This window comes from Oncorhynchus nerka, linkage group LG24 (assembly GCF_034236695.1).
Source record: "Oncorhynchus nerka isolate Pitt River linkage group LG24, Oner_Uvic_2.0, whole genome shotgun sequence".
NCBI lineage: Eukaryota > Metazoa > Chordata > Actinopteri > Salmoniformes > Salmonidae > Oncorhynchus > Oncorhynchus nerka.
The window spans coordinates 44637000-44656153 of NC_088419.1; the positions used below are offsets into that span (position 1 = coordinate 44637000).

Consider the following 19154-nt stretch of genomic DNA (forward strand, 5'->3'; position numbering starts at 1 on the left):
CTCTCTCTCTCTCTCTCTCTCTCTCTCTCTCTCTCTCTCTCTCTCTCTCTCTCTCTCTCTCTCTCTCTCTCTCTCTCTCTCTCTCTCTCTCTCTCTCTCTCTCTCTCTCTCTCTCTCTCTCTCTCTCTCTCTCTCTCTCTCTCTCTCTCTCTCTCTCTCTCTCTCTCTCTCTCTCTCTCTCTCTCTCTCTCTCTCTCTCTCTCTCTCTCTCTCTCTCAAACATCCTCCCCAGTCTTATAACTCAAGACTGAGAAGTACTTCCTTGAAGGAAAAATAGCACAGTCTCTCTTCTTTTTTTTTTTTTAGGTTTGACTTTATATGTGACTCTATTTGTCACATGCGCCGAACCAACAGTGCAGTTCAAGAAGAGTTAAGAAAATATTTACCAAGTAGACTCAAATAAAAGGTAATAATAAAAAGTAACACAATAAGAATAACAATAACGAGGCAGGGGGGAACCGGTTTTTACTTTTGTTGTTAATCCCATTGCCAAATGCTATAGCAAGACTGGACAATGGGTTTTCTTTCAGTTAATCAACTAAAACATTACACAAAACATAAAATAGGCAAACAATGCTGTTGTATTGGGATTTCAAATCCTAATTTTCTATCATGCTATAGTGTTTTTGTAATATACTGTACCATATATTCTAATTTCAAGGTGTTTTTACAGTATGTGTGTTCAATAGTATTTGTTTGTCTGCTTTGTGGAATGTCAATGTCTGAAATGTCTTCAGACCATCTCAGTTAATGTAAGTAGACAGTCAGACAGATATCGATATGATTATATTGCAGATTTCAGAACATATCTTCATTGCATTTAATCCTCCAATATGTAGGTCCTTACAGTAAGGCTGTCTACACAGTACCGCTCTAATCATCTTTTCCTTTGCAGACTCCATATGTCTAAACGAGCTCATTTTAAGTTGCCTTACCATTATGTAAAGAAAACAGTTAGATAAATATATATTCATGTACTCAGCATTATAAATAGGCATTTCAACCCCCATCCACATTCCTTTTGACTAAGGCTTGATTTTTTCACAGCCTCACCAGGCCTATATGTTTTGAATGTGCAAAGGCTTGTAACGACGGTGATTGTTAGTTGCACACACACACACACACATACACACACACGCGATTAGCTGCCTGCAGATGTATGGGATCAAAGTACACACATTAGCAGCCACATAGCTCAACTGGTGGTTTCCTTGTTAAGCACAGATGTTAATCCACAGGAAGTCTGATTTAAACATAGTGTCCCCATATTCAACAGCCGGCCACAGCACCACTCAGTACTACAGTCTTAGAGAGAGACACAGTCAGGGAGGACAGATGAGTTTGGGAGATGGTCACCTCACCTCTGTAGGGACGTACTGAATCCCCATTCACTGAAACAGCAGGCCAGACCTGTGAGTCCCTAGCAGTGGATTCCTAGTCCAAGCTTGGTGTGAGTGGATCCACCCACATAATATCATTATACTTGTGTGAGGTACTTCATATTGCAAACAATTATCCCTAGCTCTCGGGTTTCAAAATAAAAGTTTGACAGAGTGGTGTAACATCGGGGAGGCTTTTGCAGTGGACACTCGAAAGAAGTTTGATGCCTTTTCTCTTCAATCATAGTGGTGCTCCAGGTTAGTAGTGGTAGGGGGAGTTTTTCAAGAAACAAAAATACTTAACATTGAAGATTTTTTTTGTAAAGAAAAGAAATTGTCACTGTAAAATGCACTTTAGAAAGTAAATTAGAAAATTCACGCAAAATGTGCAAAATTTTCTTTAAGTCCATAAGCGGACATTTGTTTTCAGGTAAGGTAAAGGGTTTGAATGGGTTATACTGGGATTTAGTTATCTTAGAATTGGAGTTCCCAATGCCAAGTCAATGTACAAATGTAATTAATAATCATTCATGAATTAACCTGTTCCAATGACTTAACTTCCAATTTGTTTTTGCAATCGTACAAAAAAACATAATTACATAAATGAAATGATTAACAAGAGTTGCACATTCTGTATATGTTAACTGGTATTTAAATAACTTATTTTGGGGCTTTTCATGTCAACTGTAATTATTAGCTGTACTATACACATAGCAATTACCTTCCTGCATATTGCTTTAGCTAGTGAAAAGCTACAGTGTGTAATGTAAAGTATAAGTGTACAAATGATTTTCTTTTGTTTCAACTATCTAATGATTGTCTATAAAGATTTGCTTGTGTATTGAAACAAAAAATGATGTCTATAACTATGTAATTCTGAAATATAATAAAAACCATTTCTTGCCACCCTGTGTTTGTAATACACTCACACAGGAATGACACAGTGCCCGTCTCTCTGGATAACCCATGGAATAGTATGAGATTCTAGATCTGTGTTTGTACCTGTAGAAATATAATGAGATTCTAGATCTGTGTTTATACATATAGAAATAGAATGAGATTCTAGATCTGTGTTTATACCCATGGAAATAGAATGATATTCTTGATCTGTGTTTATACCTATAGAAATAGAATGAGATTCTAGATCTGTGTTTATGCCCATAGAAATAGAATGAGATTCTAGATCTGTGTTTATGCCCATAGAAATAGAATGAGATTCTAAATCGGTGTTTATACCCATAGAAATAGAATGAGATTCTAGATCTGTGTTTATACCCATGGCTTTGGTTAGAATGTTTCACATAGAGACTATGACTACAATACAGTTGCTATCACTAAAAGTTAGTTAGAGGACCATTATACAGTATGTGTCTAAGTCTGTCACGAGACTGTAGCTGTTACACAATTTGCCATACAGCTGATCAGTTGTTGTACAGTTAATTTCCTGCAATTCTACACATTTTGACATGATTTATGCCATGTTAATATGATATCTGAGCGAGAATGACGAACTAAATCAATGCAGGCCCCCTGGAGCTCAGGGCCCCTGGGCAAGTGCTCCTTGTGCCCGATCGGTAATTCGACCATGATTACTACAAGTTTGGACAGCTGGGTAGACTAATATACCAACACTGCAAATTCCAGTTTACCTTCAATATTTTTGCACATGACATATTATAATATAAAATTCATGACATTATCATACAGATATCCCAACATTGCAATACATCGGCTCATCAATAACTCACACATTTGTGTAAGCCTCATTAAAGTTTCAAAAGTGTCAGCCTTAACATGAGCTAACAATACAACATAGCAGATTAACCGGAATGACATTTACTTTCACGGGTGGCCTAAGCCACGCCTCCAGCCTCCTGGGTGAACCCGCAGGGTCATATCTCAATAACCCAGCTCTCAGCATCGATAAACCAGCAGTTTTTAAAGCAAACCACCCAACTAAGTGACACCAAACAACACAGCATGTTTTGGTGTGACATGAAAAGATAATTGCTGATGTACAACCAAATTTCAACATTTTGTATATTCTACAGTCGTGGCCAAAGGTTTTGAGAATGACTCAAATATACATTTTCACAAAGTCTGCTGCCTCAGTTTGTATGATAGCAATTTGCATACACTCCAGAATGTTATGAAGAGTGATCAGATGAATTGCAATTAATTGCAAAGTCCCTCTTTGCCATGTAAATAAACTGAATCCCCAAAAAACATTTCCACTGCATTTCAGCCTTGCCACAAAAGGACCAGCTGACATCATGTCAGTGATTCTCTTGTTAACACAGGTGTGAGTGTTAACGAGAACAAGGCTGGAGATCACTCTGTCATGCTGATTGAGTTCGAATAACAGACTGGAAGCTTCAAAAGGAGGGTGGTGCTTGGAATCATTGCTCTTCCTCTGTCAATCATGGTTACCTGCAAAGAGACACGTGCCGTCATCATTGCTTTGCACAAAAAGAGCTTCACAGGTAAGGATATTGCTGCAAGTAAGATTGCACCTAAATCAACTATTTATCGGATCATCAAGAACTTCAAGGAAAGCGGTTCAATTGTTGTGAAGAAGGCTTCAGGGCGCCCAAGAAAGTCCAGCAAGCACCAGGACCGTCTCCTAAAGTTGATTCAGCTGCGGGATCGGGGCACCACCAGTACAGAGCTTGCTCAGGAATGGCAGCAGGCAGGTGTCAGTGCATCTGCACGCACAGTGAGGCGAAGACTTTTGGAGGATGGCCTAGTGTCAAGAAGGGCAGCAAAGAAGCCACTTCTCTCCAGGAAAAACATCAGCGACAGACTGATATTCTGCAAAAGGAACAGGGATTGGACTGCTGAGGACTGGGGTAAAGTAATTTTCTCTGATGAATCCCCTTTCCGATTGTTTGGGCATCTGGAAAAAAGCTTGTCCGGAGAAGACAAGGTGAGCACTACCTGTGTCAAGCCAACAGTAAAGTATCCTGAGACCATTCATGTGTGGGGTTGCCTCTCAGCCAAGGGAGTGGGCTCACTCACAATTTTGCCTAAGAACACAGCCATGAATAAAGAATGGTACCAACACATCCTCGGAGAGCAACTTCTCCCAACGATCCAGGAACAGTTCGGTGACGAACAATGCCTTTTCCAGCTTGATGGAGCACCTTGCCATAAGGCAAAAGTGATAACTAAGTGGCTCGGGGAACAAAACATCAATATTTTGGGTCCATGGCCAGGAAACTCCCCAGACCTTAATCCCAATGAGGACTTGTGGTCAATCCTCAAGATGCAGGTGGACAAACAAAAACCCACAAATTCTGACAAAATAAAAGCATTGAATATGCAAGAATTGGCTGCCATCAGTCAGAATGTTGCCCAGAAGTTTATTGACAGCATGCAAGTATTCCATAGTAACATCTGACAAAAATATCTAAAGACACTGAAGCAGCAAACTTTGTGGAAATTAATATTTATTTCGTTCTCAAAACCTTTGGCCACGACTGTACTACTATAACATTCAACAATAGTAAGTCAAATCAAATTTCATTTGTCACATACACATGGTTAGCAGATGTTAATGCTAGTGTAGCGAAATGTTTGTGCTTCTAGTTCTGACAATGCAGTAATATCCAACGAGTAATTTAACCTAACAATTTCACAACAATTACCTTATACACACAAGTGTAAAGGAATGAATAGGAATATGTACATAAAAAAATATATGAATGAGTGATGGTATAGAATGGCATAGGCAAGATGCAGTGTATAGAGTACAGTATATACATATGGGATGAGTAATGTAGGGTATGTAAACATTATATGAAGTGGCTAGTGATACATTTATTACATAAATTTGTAGTGGAGTCAGAATGTTGGCAACAGCCACTCAATGTTGTTGATGGCTGTTTAACAGTCTGATGGCCTTGAGATAGAAGCTGTTTTTCAGTCTCTTGGTCTCTGCTTTGATGCACCTGTACTTACCTCGCCTTCTGGATGATAGCGGTGTGAACAGGCAGTGGCTCGGGTGGATGTTGTCCTTGATGACTTTTTTGGCCTTCCTGTGACATCGGGTGGTGTAGGTGTCCTGGATGGCAGGTAGTTTGCCCCTGGTGATGTGTTGTGCAGACCTCACTACCCTCTGGAGTGCCTTATGGTTATGGGCAGAGCAGTTGGCCTACCAGGCAGGATTCTCTCAATTGTACATCTGTAAAAGTTTTTGAGTGTTTTTGGTGACAAGCCAAATTTCTTCAGCCTCCTGAGGTTGAAGAGGCGCTGCTGAACCTTCTTCACCACGCTGTCTGTGTGGTTGGACCATTTCAGTTTGTCCGTGATGTGTACGCCGAGGAACTTAAAACTTTCTACCCTCTCCACTATTGTGAGACCCCGACTGAGTTAAAACAACGTGCCCAGGGCCGGCACTGAGGCTACTGTCTCAGCGTACTGTCTTAATCTGGGTCCAGCAGGAGTTTTTCCAGAGTTGTTGTATCTGGTCACGTGATCAAGAGAAAGCTGTGGTCAGTTAGAGAGAGAGATGCTGTGGCTATATTTTCCTCCGGTTGCCTTACTGCAGGCCTGAGGGGGTAGAGGGAGTAGCGTTTCCCAAACTATGGACCACGACCCCATGTGGGGTCACTTGATTTCAAAATGGGGTCGCGAGAAAAACTGTGAAATAAAATAAATGTCACGGATCCCTCTGGAACTTTCATTGCGCACACCTGGCCCCTATTCCCACGGATTGTATTTGTATATATGTGCCCTTTGTTCACCATGGTGGTGTCGATTATTGTTACAATGTCCGTTGGTGCACCTGAGTACCTGTGCTGTGTGTTTTGGGCTTTTGTGACCTTGTGGATTGCGCAGATGATTACGGGTCCCGTCCAATGTGTTAATCATTGTGCGCAACTGTATTTATTTGAGGTACTCCTCGCTCTTTTGTTTGGGTTTCAACCCTGTGTTTCGTGTACGTGTTTGTTTGGTCTTTATCCCCGTGCCTTTACATGGCACGCCGTAATTTGGGCTGAATTTAAAAAACTATTACCCAATCCTATGCCTGTCTCCCGAATCTCTTCATACCAGCGTGACAATAAACTAAATTGTGTTCGGTTCATAGAACTGGGGTTACACCAGTAACCTCTGGTAGCTGCTAGATGTGGTTGTAATGAACACCTGTTTATGTTGTCTTCCTACAAATGTTTCTCTATCTTTTAAACCGTTTAAGCTATGAAATATTATGACCACATCACTGAAATATAAGATTCTGTTTCCCTCTACAATGGCCACAAGCCGCGCAGGACTCATTAGTAAAGAATGGACACCACCAGGCACTAAATCAGACTGGCTTCAATGATGATGTTATTTTCTACACAAGATCATAAAAAACGAATGCCTGATTATCTTCTGAACTTCCCAATACTTTTCTGATGCATTTCAGTCACTTCTAACCATACTTTGTTCAGAATTAAATACTGTCAAAAGTACTGTCAGAATGATTTGTAATACACTGAAATAGCTCCAATGAAAAAGTAAACATTGCCTGTTGATTACATAACTTATTTTACATGGTGTGGTCGCAGACGTTTTCTTATTTCAAAATGGGGTCGCGGGCCAAATTAAGTTTGGGAACCCCTGGAGTAGAGATACTGGACACACACACCTACTGTACAATTAAGTGGGATGGGTGAAGGTTGGAGTTCCACTCACTCTCTAGTCCTTTTGACTAAGTGGACTTGCATCCCCTCAGGTAATTCGCATGTAGGCCTAATAAGCACCTTGCACTCTTTTATTTACTGTACCTTACCACCTGACTATCCACGACTGAGCATGTCTGAGGTAGGCCTATCAGTCACCATCTGCAGGACACCTGGACTGCACCAAAATGTAGGCAAATAAATGTGCCCATTTGGGGACATGATAGTATTTTTGAGTGGCTTAACACACCACAACTAATAAGCTGTGGAGCTTCTCAAAGTAATGTTTTCTTCACCTCAAACAGCAAGCCAACAAAGTATGTTTTTTACATCCATTTGGGAATGACAATGGTTCCTCAATGCATCTGGAAAATCTTCCCAACTCCCTTTCGATAACCACTCAGTGTGAAAGTGAAAAATGTCTTGCTCTGATCCAGCAGAAACACCATAAAATAGGCCTACCTGATTACTTCTTATCCATTGTGCAAATAGCCTACATCTGTGTTTGCTGAGCTCGCTGGTGCCGAAACTCTGAGGGCCCATAATGTTATACAACATTGCAAGTATTTCTAGCTCAAGCTTCCGCCAAGTTATATTTTCCACCTGCAGGCTGTAATGTTTTTATTTGTTGGCTTTATGTAGGCTATTTTTTACATATGTCAATAGAAGTTACTTTTTAAGTTTGTATCATTTTCATTTAGATTTGGATATAATTTTGATTAACCACATGACAATCATTTTGAGATATGAAGACTGGTAAGATAAATTGTCATTTCACATAAGAAAGGTTGCCGACTCCACCTGTAGCCTATTAATGGCAACTTCAGGAGAATCTGCAAAAGCCAGCAGGAGTAGGAGGTGGATAGGAGGGTCAGGTTAAGTTTTTCTTCTTCTGGTTATCTTGATCGCTGGCTCCCTCTTGAGTCATTTGTGTCTTATTGTCACGGCTGTCGTCTGGAGACCGTGAAGCTAATGAATAATCGTGCTGACACAAACACTACACATAGACATAAATAATCACCCACAAAGTACCCACAGAATATGGCTGCCTAAATATGGTTCCCAATCAGAGACAACGATAGACAGCTGCCTCTAATTGAGAACCAATCTAGGCAACCATAGACATACAATTGACCTAGAAAGGAAACAGCCCCATACAAACATACAAAACCCCTAGACAAGCCAAAAAACACATACATCACCCATGTCACATCCTGACCTAACCAAAATAACAAGGAAAACAAAGAATACTAAGGTCAGGGTGTGACACTTATTTCATCAAACAGTGGTTTCAAAGCATCAGACAAGCTCAATGAATATAGTTGGTTTTATGAAAACACATAGGGTGTGTCTATATATGAAAAAAATACACTATTAAAATTTTGACCAATCGGTTGACCAATCTTTTTTTTAGTCGGGAACAGCCCTAAACTAATTGCTAGTGACTTTTGAGAAAATGATACAGACAAATCTTAACCTACAAATGGGCACATTTACTAAGCTAAGGGGGGTCTTGCAGAGGGACACTTACTCTGGTACAGTCCAATCTGTCTTTGGTCCATGGCCATTCATACTGTACTGAATACCAGTGTGACAGTTAATGTCGATATATTCAATTAAACAACCAATTTGTACTCTTTCTCTGCTACTGTATGATGAACTCCCTAGTATTTTTCTCACTTCCTCTGTCAGATTGTTACTATTGATGATCTACATATTGCATGGTTTGAAACTTAACGTAATATTTTTAACATATAATACTATACTGTAATAATAACCACCATAACACAGTAAAATCTTTTTTTTTAAGTCAAACTGAAATTAATCTCCACAATTACCAAAAACAAAATATCATCATGGCTGCCTCTCTCCTGCATTTGAATCCACATGCAGTGATAGTCTCAGAGGTCCGTTAAAAGTGCAGAGAGCATCATGAAGAACAAGGAACACACCAGGCAGGTCCGAGATACTGTTGTGAACAAGTTTAAAGCCGGATTTGGATACAAAAAGTTTTCCCAAGCTTTAAACATCCCAAGGAGCACTGTGCAAGCGATAATATTGAAATGGAAGGAGTATCAGACCACTGCAAATCTACCAAGACCTGGCCGCCCCTCTAAACTTTCAGCTCATACAAGGAGAAGACTGATCAGAGATGCAGCCAAGAGGCCCATGATCACTCTGGATGAACTGCAGAGATCTACAGCTGAGGTGGGAGACTCTGTCCATAGGACAACAATCAGTCGTATATTGCACAAATCTGGCCTTTATGGAAGAGTGGCAAGAAGAAAGCCATTTCTTAAAGATATCCATAAAAAGTGTTGTTTAAAGTTTGCCACAAGCCACCTGGGAGACACACCAAACATGTGGAAGAAGGTGCTCTGGTCAGATGAAACCAAAATTGAACTTTTTGGCAACAATGCAAAACGTTATGTTTGGCGTAAAAGCAACACAGCACATCACCCTGAACACACCATCCCCACTGTCAAACATGGTGGTGGCAGCATCATGGTTTGGGCCTGCTTTTCTTCAGCAGGGACAGGGAAGATGGTTAAAATTGATGGGAAGATGGATGGAGCCAAATACAGGACCATTCTGGAAGAAAACCTGATGGAGTCTGCAAAAGACCTGAGACTGGGACGGAGATTTGTCTTCCAACAAGACAATGATCCAAAACATAAAGCAAAATCTACGGAAATGGTTCAAAAATAAACATATCCAGGTGTTAGAATGGCCAAGTCAAAGTCCAGACCTGAATCCAATCGAGAATCTGTGGAAAGAACTGAAAACTGCTGTTCACAAATGCTCTCCATCCAACCTCACTGAGCTTGAGCTGTTTTGCAAGGAGGAATGGGAAAAAATGTCAGTCTCTCGATGTGCAAAACTGATAGAGACATACCCCAAGCGACTTACAGCTGTAATCGCAGCAAAAGGTGGCGCTACAAAGTATTAACTTAAGGGGGCTGAATAATTTTGCACGCCCAATTTTTCAGTTTTTGATATGTTAAAAAAGTTTGAAATATCCAATAAATGTCATTACACTTCATGATTGTGTCCCACTTGTTGTTGATTCTTCACAAAAAAAATACAGTTTTATATCTTTATGTTTGAAGCCTGAAATGTGGCAAAAGGTCGCAAAGTTCAAGGGGGCCGAATACTTTCGCAAGGCACTGTATAACATTTCTGGTTATTGAAAATATATTTCACAGCGGTTTAGATGGTACAATGATTGTACAATGATTATTGTTTTGTTACATAGACTGAAATTAGGTGAACTATTGAAAGTTTAGCTATCAGGAAATGATGGAGCGATTTCTGCATATTGCACCTTATTTAATACATGCAATATACACTTTCGACGTTGGATGAACTCTGGATGTTACCCTTTCAGCAAAGAGCATATACAGTATGATCATTCAGATTGTTTCACACTATGACAGATCATCCGTCTATGGGCTTGGAGAAGGAATTCTCACTTTGAAATGTGACGTTTGAGAAACATGAATGTCTAATTTTGACGTGAGAATGTGAGAGCTTGTTGATCTTAGCTTTTGGTTTGTGCCCTCTCTCTCTCTCTCTCTCTCCCTCTATGTCTGTTCATGGCTGTCACTCTGCTGCCATGATCATGATAGCACCAAACAAAGTTTCAACACATATAACTCACCTTCATGACCCATAATCACTGTGATGAAGTTGAAAAGCACTCAAACATCTAAGCTGAAAGCACTCAAATTTGCAAGCTAGTTTGCCAGGGGCGGTGTGCAGCAGTTGCCAAGGACCTTAAGTAAAAAGTCAGTTGCACTCCTTTGAAAAAAACTCTTATGTCATATTTTTTTCTCTTCTTGACTGGTGGCACATCCATTGCTAACTTGCTGACCTTATGATGGAGACAAGGACAGGTAATGTGCAATTCATTCTATAGCTAGCCAGTATTCTTGCCCTCAAAACATTCACCATAAGTTTTTCACACAACCAGAACTACCCAGAATTAGCTAGTTAAATAAAACCTGACATAGCTAAAAATGATACAACTGTAAATGTAACCCTAACTAGCTACTAGCCAGGAGAAAGCGTATAGTTGCTCACATTCGTTCTAACACGTCAATGTACATTCACATGCATATACTTTTTACTTAAACATACTTTGCTGTTGCCAAAAACAACTTTACCCAGAGTAATGAGTGAGTAATGATGGTGATGCTGCACACTGTGCTATTTCTCTCACTCCCCCACTGCTTCTAACAACACAGAGTGAGAACGAAGCAGTCAATAGCGTTCTGGTGAAGTTGCTTTTTATTGGGGGGCTGATTCTAACATCTAACATTACAGCTCCTTCACCCTTGCTGTAAAATGAAAGCGGGTCATAACAGAATGAGAACACACCGAATGTGATCTGTTGCTGTACACACAGTGACGCTGTTTTGCACCTAAACTCACTGCAAATAAACCTTATGTGCTGAACATTTTTTCCACGTTCAGTAATCTGACACCGCTGCTGGCCCGAAAAGTCTTAGCCGAAGGATGGACTCGCAACTTTCCTTTGCAGTAATAGTCCGGAGAGAACAGACGAGAGGGACCGAACCAGAGGCGAAAACCGTGCGCGAAAAAAAAACGTGGTGGCACCGGGTGCCTGAAGTTTCTGAATTAGGTGTCCATTTGAAATGATATCAAAGCAAGAAGTTTCACGTTGCACAGGTGGATGGGTGACTACCGGTCTCGGCGGCGCTTTGTGAGGAGGAGATTATGAAGAATTTCAGCAACAGTCCCCTTCACAACAACCAGACTCCAAACCACGTTAGAGATCGGAAAAACAAAATATTCGGCTTTCTCTCAGCGGTTACGTTGCGTTTTCCCCTGAGAGGTTATGGTTTCTGTATGGCTACTCTTTTTCTCTTCTGTTTTGGGTCTCTGTTTTACCAGTTGAATGGAGGACCCCCCGAAATTCTGCTGGACATCCGACAGTATCTCGGTAAGAATTTACGCAGTTTCCATTTGTTTCGAATCACTCTTCTGGTGGTGCTGAGGTTATTGAGTAGCCTAGTGTTTTGCAACGTTACCAACGTGTACAAGTATACCATTAAAGTCGTTTCGGCTCTTTAGTAGGCTACACCACTCTTTGAGGACGTGTTACAGCAAGTTTACTGTTGCATACATACTGTTACCACTCCTCACCTCTTGGCTATGCATAATCTTTTAATTTAAAAAAAGATATATTAGCCCGATTCGAGGCCAATGGGTCCACTTAGAGTAATGACCCAGAGACAGGGGAAATGTACATGTGTTTGTTGTCGTTCATTTTCTATTTTAAATCCGTGAGATAGAGTTTCTTAGTTTAAAGCCGATTGCATTATGCCTGAGCGACAATGTCACATTGATTCCAATTGGTGAATGAAGAAACACCTCATTTGTGTGCGCACACAAAGTATTGTAATTTGTAGCTAATGGCAATGATTCTTTGGTTGAGCAGTTGAGGGACATGTTATGGTAACCTAACCCAGTAAAGATGAATAAATACTGTGTTACCTTGGTGTTTCTGTAAACGGTCTGATGCGCACTCTGGCATGTCACATAGCAGTTCCTAAGTGACGCTTTGGCGAGTGACAAAACGGAGACAGGAAGAACCAGATGAAGCGCTGTAATTCACATGCAACTTCTCGAAACCCGTCAATCAGTCACTCTTGATCTGCTTCGGATTTATCATTAGTATTCAACCATCGTTCATTTCTTTCCAATGAAATTCGGCGTCAAAAGACCACGGTGAAACATTTTGAAATCCTGTATGTAGGCTACCCATAGTCCGTGTGTGTTGGGCTCAGTGTTAGATGAATGTTCAGATTCTCATGGTCAAACTTGAGGCATATTAATTCTCTTTGCACACAAATTGTTTCTACATTTACATTTGAGTAATTTAGCAGATGCTCTTATCCAGCATATTTAGTGAATTCATTTTAAGATAGCTAGGTGAGACAACCACATATCTCAGTCATAGTGAGTACATTTATCCTCAATAATGTACCTATCAGCAAAGTAAGTGCTGGGGTGTTGCTGTGGGAATATTTAAGATACACTCGGTAGGGTTTCAGATGTTTTCAGAAGATGGACAGGGACACTGTGGCCCTACCTTCAGGGGGAAGCTGGTTCCACCATTGAGGTGCCAGGTCAGAGAAGGCCTTTGACCGGGATGTGCGGGAGCTGCCTTCTCGTAGTGGTGGGAGGGCAAGAGACCAGAGGTAATAGAACAGAGTACTTGGGTTGGTATGTCGTTTTTTTTAGCACAGCCTGAAGGTAGGGGGGGGGGGTTCCTCTTGCTGTTTTGTAGGCAAGTGCCATGGTTTTGTAGTGGATGCGAGTTTTGACTGGAAGCCAGTGGAGTGTGCGTAGGAGCAGGGTGACATGGGTGAACTTGGGAAGACGGAACACAAGGCGGGCTGCAGCGTTCTGGATAAATTGCAGGGGTTTTTAATAGCACAAGCGGGGAGCCCAGCCGACAACGAGTTCCAGTAGTCCAGACGGGAGATGACAAGACCCTGGATTAGGACCTGCTCTGCTTCCTGTGTTAGGTAGGGTCGTACTCTACGGATGTTGTAGAGCATGAACCTGCAGGATCGAGTCACTGCTTTGATGTTTGCAGAGAACAACAGGGTGTTGTCCAGGGTTAAGCCAAGGTTCTTTACACTCAGGTAGGGGGACACGTTGGAATTGTCAACCGTGATGGAGTGGGAAGGCCTTCCCCGGGAGGAATAGCAGCTCCGTTTGTCGAGGTTGAGCCGACATCCAAGCTGAGCGATCTGCCAGGGACGCAGAGATGCATGTTGCCACCTGAGTTTCAGAATGGGGAAGGAGAAAATGTGTTGAGTGTCATCCGCATAGCAATAATAGGAGAGACCATGTGTGGCTATGACAGCACCGAGTCACTTGATGTATGAGAAGAGGAGAGGGCCTAGAACCAAGCCCTGGGGGACACCAGTAGTGAGAGTATGTGGTGCAGACACAGATCCTTTCCACGTCACCTGGTACAACCACCCTGCCAGGTAGGATACAATCCAAGAGTGTGCAGAGCCTGAGACACCCAGCCCTGAGATGGTGGAGATCTGATGGTTCACGGTGTCGAAGGCAGCGGATAGATCTCTGAAATAAATAGTACCAGATAGGGGTTCTTTGGATTGTAACCGTAGCAGAACCCTTTTTGGTGCCATAGGCTATAGAACACTTTGTTGAAGGTTAAACAAAGAACCATGCTGATAAGGTTCTAAATGGAACCTGTATGGTGCTATAAATAACCTTTCCCCAAGGTTATATAAAGAACCATAATGTTTTTCTTCTATATAGCACAAAAAAAGGTTTAGCTATGGTTTCAACCCTTTTTGGGGCTATATATAACCATTTTTTATGATTCTTCATGGAACCTTTATGGAGAATGGTTCTATACAGGGTTTTCTATTCTGGTCAGCCATATTATATTGTTCAAATTCCATAGGTGTTATTGTGTTCATTGACAAGTTGAATCAAGTGAGCTAACTCTGGAACAGCTTGGGGTCCCAGATAGAATTGAGAACCACTGACTGATTTAGTCAACTGTTCTCAATTGTCACGAGGCCATATGCAAGACTTTCACAAGACACAGTCACCGGCCATAGTCATACAGTATATAATGGCATAACACAACACATTAGATGAGCTGGAATGAAACTCTCACTCAAGGTTGCACAAAAAGAGCTGTGTGCAAACCACGCCATAAAATATTCTAATGAGCCACCTGTCCTAGATTTGAATTATCACTAAAAGAACAAAGAACCGTTTTGTGAACTGCAAATAACCATTGAAGAACTCATAGGGTTCTTTGAGTCCTTATGGTTCCACATAAAATACATCACCCTTCCAAATGAACCCTCATTTTTGTGTGTGTGTACAACACCAGCCTCAAGTCCTGAGGGGACTTCATATCAGCAGGTCACACACAGCACAGTCGTGTGTGTGTGTGTGCTGCATTCATATGTGTATGGATTTGTTCTGTACTACACTTGTGTTCTGTTCTATTGGTTTGGATGAACTGATACACATCTGGAACAGAACCAGAGTCACTCACCACACAGGCACTAATCCCTCTGGGTCAGATTGATTTTCCTTCACACGCACAAACACACTGACTTCAACACACTCAAAAACAGATGGCCACACGAAAACAGTTATACAAGGACAGTCTTCCCTTGCATCCCGATAATCTCCAGACACACAAAAGTGTAGAAATGAAAGGTAACCTAGCTAGAAAGACGAATGAAGTCATGGTCCAGAGCATTTTCCTACTGAAGAAAGCCCAGGCACCTGTGTAGTCAGTCCTATCTCTGGGCCTGTCAAACACTGGGCTACTATAAGGGGCTTCCAGGGGTTGGGGGAACATTATGTAATGGTTACATAACTACACCGCTGATGCATTGGGGTAATGATTAATCACTTATTGGGGAATCTGGGAATCTATCATTTGTTCTAGGTCATTTCCATGTAAAAGGACCCATGAGCACCAACATGTGAAGTTCATAAGAGAATGTCAAATGCAAGCTAAGCTATATTTTTGAAAAATTAAGGCATATATAAGTATTTCAACCATTTTCCATCCAACAAATTTGGAATAAGCAAATGCTTTGATTTCTTGTCAAAACCGATGAAAAAGAGGTCTTGGAAGACTTTTTCTTGTAGATGTTATTTGAAATACATCAAAACACAATCATGTTGAAGTAAAAGACCCCTGCCAACTGATATCAACACATATAATTTAGGATAATTTTTTCTGCCTTCTGTAAGTTTAATACACATTTCCTTGTGCCTTGAAACCCACATATCTTTAAGATATTGTCAAAATGTTTTCTCTATTGAGGGAGGATAATGAAAGTAAAGGTAGATCTATCAATTTAGTTAGTGTTTTTACTGATAGCAATTTTGTTCATAAATTATTTAAGTGATTAAATCACAAAATTCTGTTACCAAATCAGTAACAGAATTTCCAAAAACAATCGGTAACAACATTTCTTAACTTGAATTGGCTACAATGGAAATCATAGTAGTCACGAACCACAGTTGGGTCGAGTAGTGTATATTAAATAAAAGTAGAGTATAGTTCAGTACAGTACACAGTAGACCACACTTTAGTTCAGTAGACTATAATGTGCTGTACTTTGATGTCCAAACTTGTGAAACATATACATCTATGAGTGGTTCAGATTTGGTCCGTTCCCGACCAGCCAAATTTGGTCTTGTTTGGTGGCTGAGCTCATTAAAATAATAACCAGTGTGTAGAAAAATACCCAAATCTGCAAAGGAGGATATTGCATATTTCTGCCTTTGTGTACCTATTTACATTCATATCCGTAATTATGTATTTCTGCGTAGTACAGATCAGGGACCCATGATGAAATTCCGTTACCGCAATTCTGTCATTGGGTGTAAATCCAATTCACTTATTGTAAATCAATAACTAAAAGACATGGAATTGCCATATACATATATTACACTTTGGGGGGAGCAAGAGCAGAGACATGTGGAGAAATGTGCTTCCACAAGTAGATTGTTCATGGAGCACTTTTGGCTGTTGCTGTAAGAGCTTCTTCTAGTGTTCTTTAAGGTCACTCAACACAAGGGATGGCAGCATCTCAAAGTCTCAGTTTGCCATTTTGTCTTGCTCTCTGTCCCTTTTTTTGTCTCCTTTCTTCTCCCTCATTTTCTTTCCTCTTCTCTCCTATTACTTCTCTCTCTCACTCTCTCTCCTGCTCCCTCTCTCTCACCCCTCCCTCCTCCCCTCCCTCCCCCTGTGGGTTTGTGACAGATGTGATTAACTGAGCCAGGTGAGGGGAGGGAAAATAATAAAGCTGGAATAAATGGTAGAAATGGGAATTCTGTGGGAATAATGCATTATTGTGTGTGTTGTCCCTCAGTGTCATGGAGTGATTTGTCTTCCAGTGCAGACCAGCAGGCTTTAACGGGAGTCGGGCGATCCGGCTGATTTATTTACCTTCAGCTGTCCGTGTTACTTTTGGCTGCGCTGTGCCGAGGAGTGTGTGAGAATTCCTGGCGGGGTCCTGAGTGTGTGTGTGTTTGGTATGTTTTTGTGTGTTTCTCTTTGAGTCATACGGAGGTAGGATTGTGTGTGTGTTTGAGAGTGAGCGAGTGTGTGTGTGTGTGTATGTATGTGCGTGACTCGCTCACTCACTTAGAGGTACTGTAGGAGAAACAGGCCCTGTTTTGTTTGGGCCAGTGGGGAGGTTGGTGTTTGAGGTTGTGACTCTATTTATCGCCGTGGTAACCTACCTCCACTCCTCTCCATTCTCTCTCATTAACACACACACAAACTGACCGGGCCCCAAAATCTCCCTCTAATTCAATTATTTCTGTGGAACGTGCCAAGCAGCCACCACAGATCTGCTATTCAAAGGTGCGTGCGTGAGTGTATGTCGGGGGTCATTTGGAGCAGAAAATTAGGTGCTATTTAGATTGAGATGTAATTTTTATGGAAGATAGTTTGGGCAATTTGCTGAAGTACTGTACAGTTCACTCAGTGGAAGAGAAATGTCAAACAATGTGGGTTCTGAAAGTGAAGCATCAGAGGAATCAGAAGCCTCGTATCTGGGCCAGTGTTTGAAAGTAAGAGCAAGTGTTTAAACATTAGGCTACTCTCCATCCATCCACCACTCATATCACACAAGTGCATATTAACTGACTTTTAATCATACTGTCAAATCATAGTGTAAAAAAAGAAGTAACATGTAAACTTATAGTCAAATAGACCTTACAATGAAATGCTTACTTACAAGCCCTTAACCAACAATGCAGTTTTAAGGGAGAAAAAATAAATAAAGTAACAAATAATTAAAGAGCAGCAGTAAAATAACAATAGCGAGGCTATATAGTCTCACTATAGGTCAGACGGTGTTGGTGTGTGTGAGAATAGTGCGCGTGTGCAAGCGTGCATGTGCGTGTCTGAGTGTATTTCTGTGTGAGTGCGTCTGTTCGCGTGTGTGTTTTGTGTGCACTTGCCTAGGGCTTGTGCGTGCATAAGTGTCTGAATGTATTTCTCAGAGTGGCGTCTCATTGATATGTTAGGTAGGAATTGTGCACCAATATTGCATTTTAAAAGTCTGTTATATTAAATGAAGTACCCTTTAATATAGACCACATGGAGAATTGAATAAATGAAATTAATGAATCAAGATTTGATAAAGTGCCAAAATTCAGCATTTTGACATGTCCCTCGGTGCACCCTCTATCAAATCAAATGCATTTATAAAGCCCTTCTTACATCAGCTAATCAAAGTGCTGTACAGAAACCCAGCCTAAAACCCCAAACAGCAAGCAATGCAGGTGTAGAAGCACGGTGGCTTGGAAAAACTCCCTAGGAAGAAACCTAGAGAGGAACCAGGCTATGAGGGGTTGCCAGTCCTCTTCTGCCTGTGCCGGGTGGAGATTATAACAGAACTTGGCCAAGATGTTCAAATGTTCATAGATGACCAGCAGGGTCAAATAATAATAATCAAAGTGGTTGTCGAGGGTGCAACAGGAGTAAATGTCAGGTGGCTTTTCATAGCCGATCATTCAGAATATCTCTACCCCTCCTGCTGTCTCTAGAGAGTTGAAAATAGCAGGTATGGGACAGCTAGCACGTCCGGTGAACAGGTCAGGGTTCCATAGCCGCAGGCAGAACAGTTGAAACTGGAGCAGCAGCACGGCCAAGGAACATTTTATTTATCCGTTATTTTACCAGGTAAGTTGACTGAGAACACGTTCTCATTTGCAGCAACGACCTGGGGAATAGTTACAGGGGAGAGGAGGGGATTAATGAGCCAATTGTAAACTGTAAACATAATACAAAACAAGAAACACTAACAGCACACAGACATGAAACAGAAACAATAACGCCTGGGGAAGGAACCAAAGGGAGAGACGTATAATAGGGAAGGTAATCAGGGAGGTGATGGATTCCAGGTGAGTCTGATAAGCTTATTCCTCTCATTTTGTGCACAAATTTGTTTACATCCCTGTTAGTGAACATTTCTCATTTGCCAAAACAGTCCATCCACCTGACAGGTATGGAATACCAAAATGCTGATTAAACAGCACGATTATT

General features: G+C 41.2%; 1 protein-coding gene across 1 annotated transcript in view; it reads left to right on the plus strand.

Annotated features, from left to right (window-relative positions):
* Positions 1-11525: 11525 nt before the first annotated feature.
* The window catches only part of usta (uronyl 2-sulfotransferase a), a 159544-nt gene continuing 151915 nt past the window's right edge, over positions 11526-19154 (plus strand). Inside the window, exon 1 of the mRNA XM_029631924.2 lies at positions 11526-12011. Coding sequence (XP_029487784.1) covers positions 11786-12011 — 226 coding nt within the window. The 5' untranslated portion in view covers positions 11526-11785. The remainder of the gene's footprint in view (positions 12012-19154) is intronic.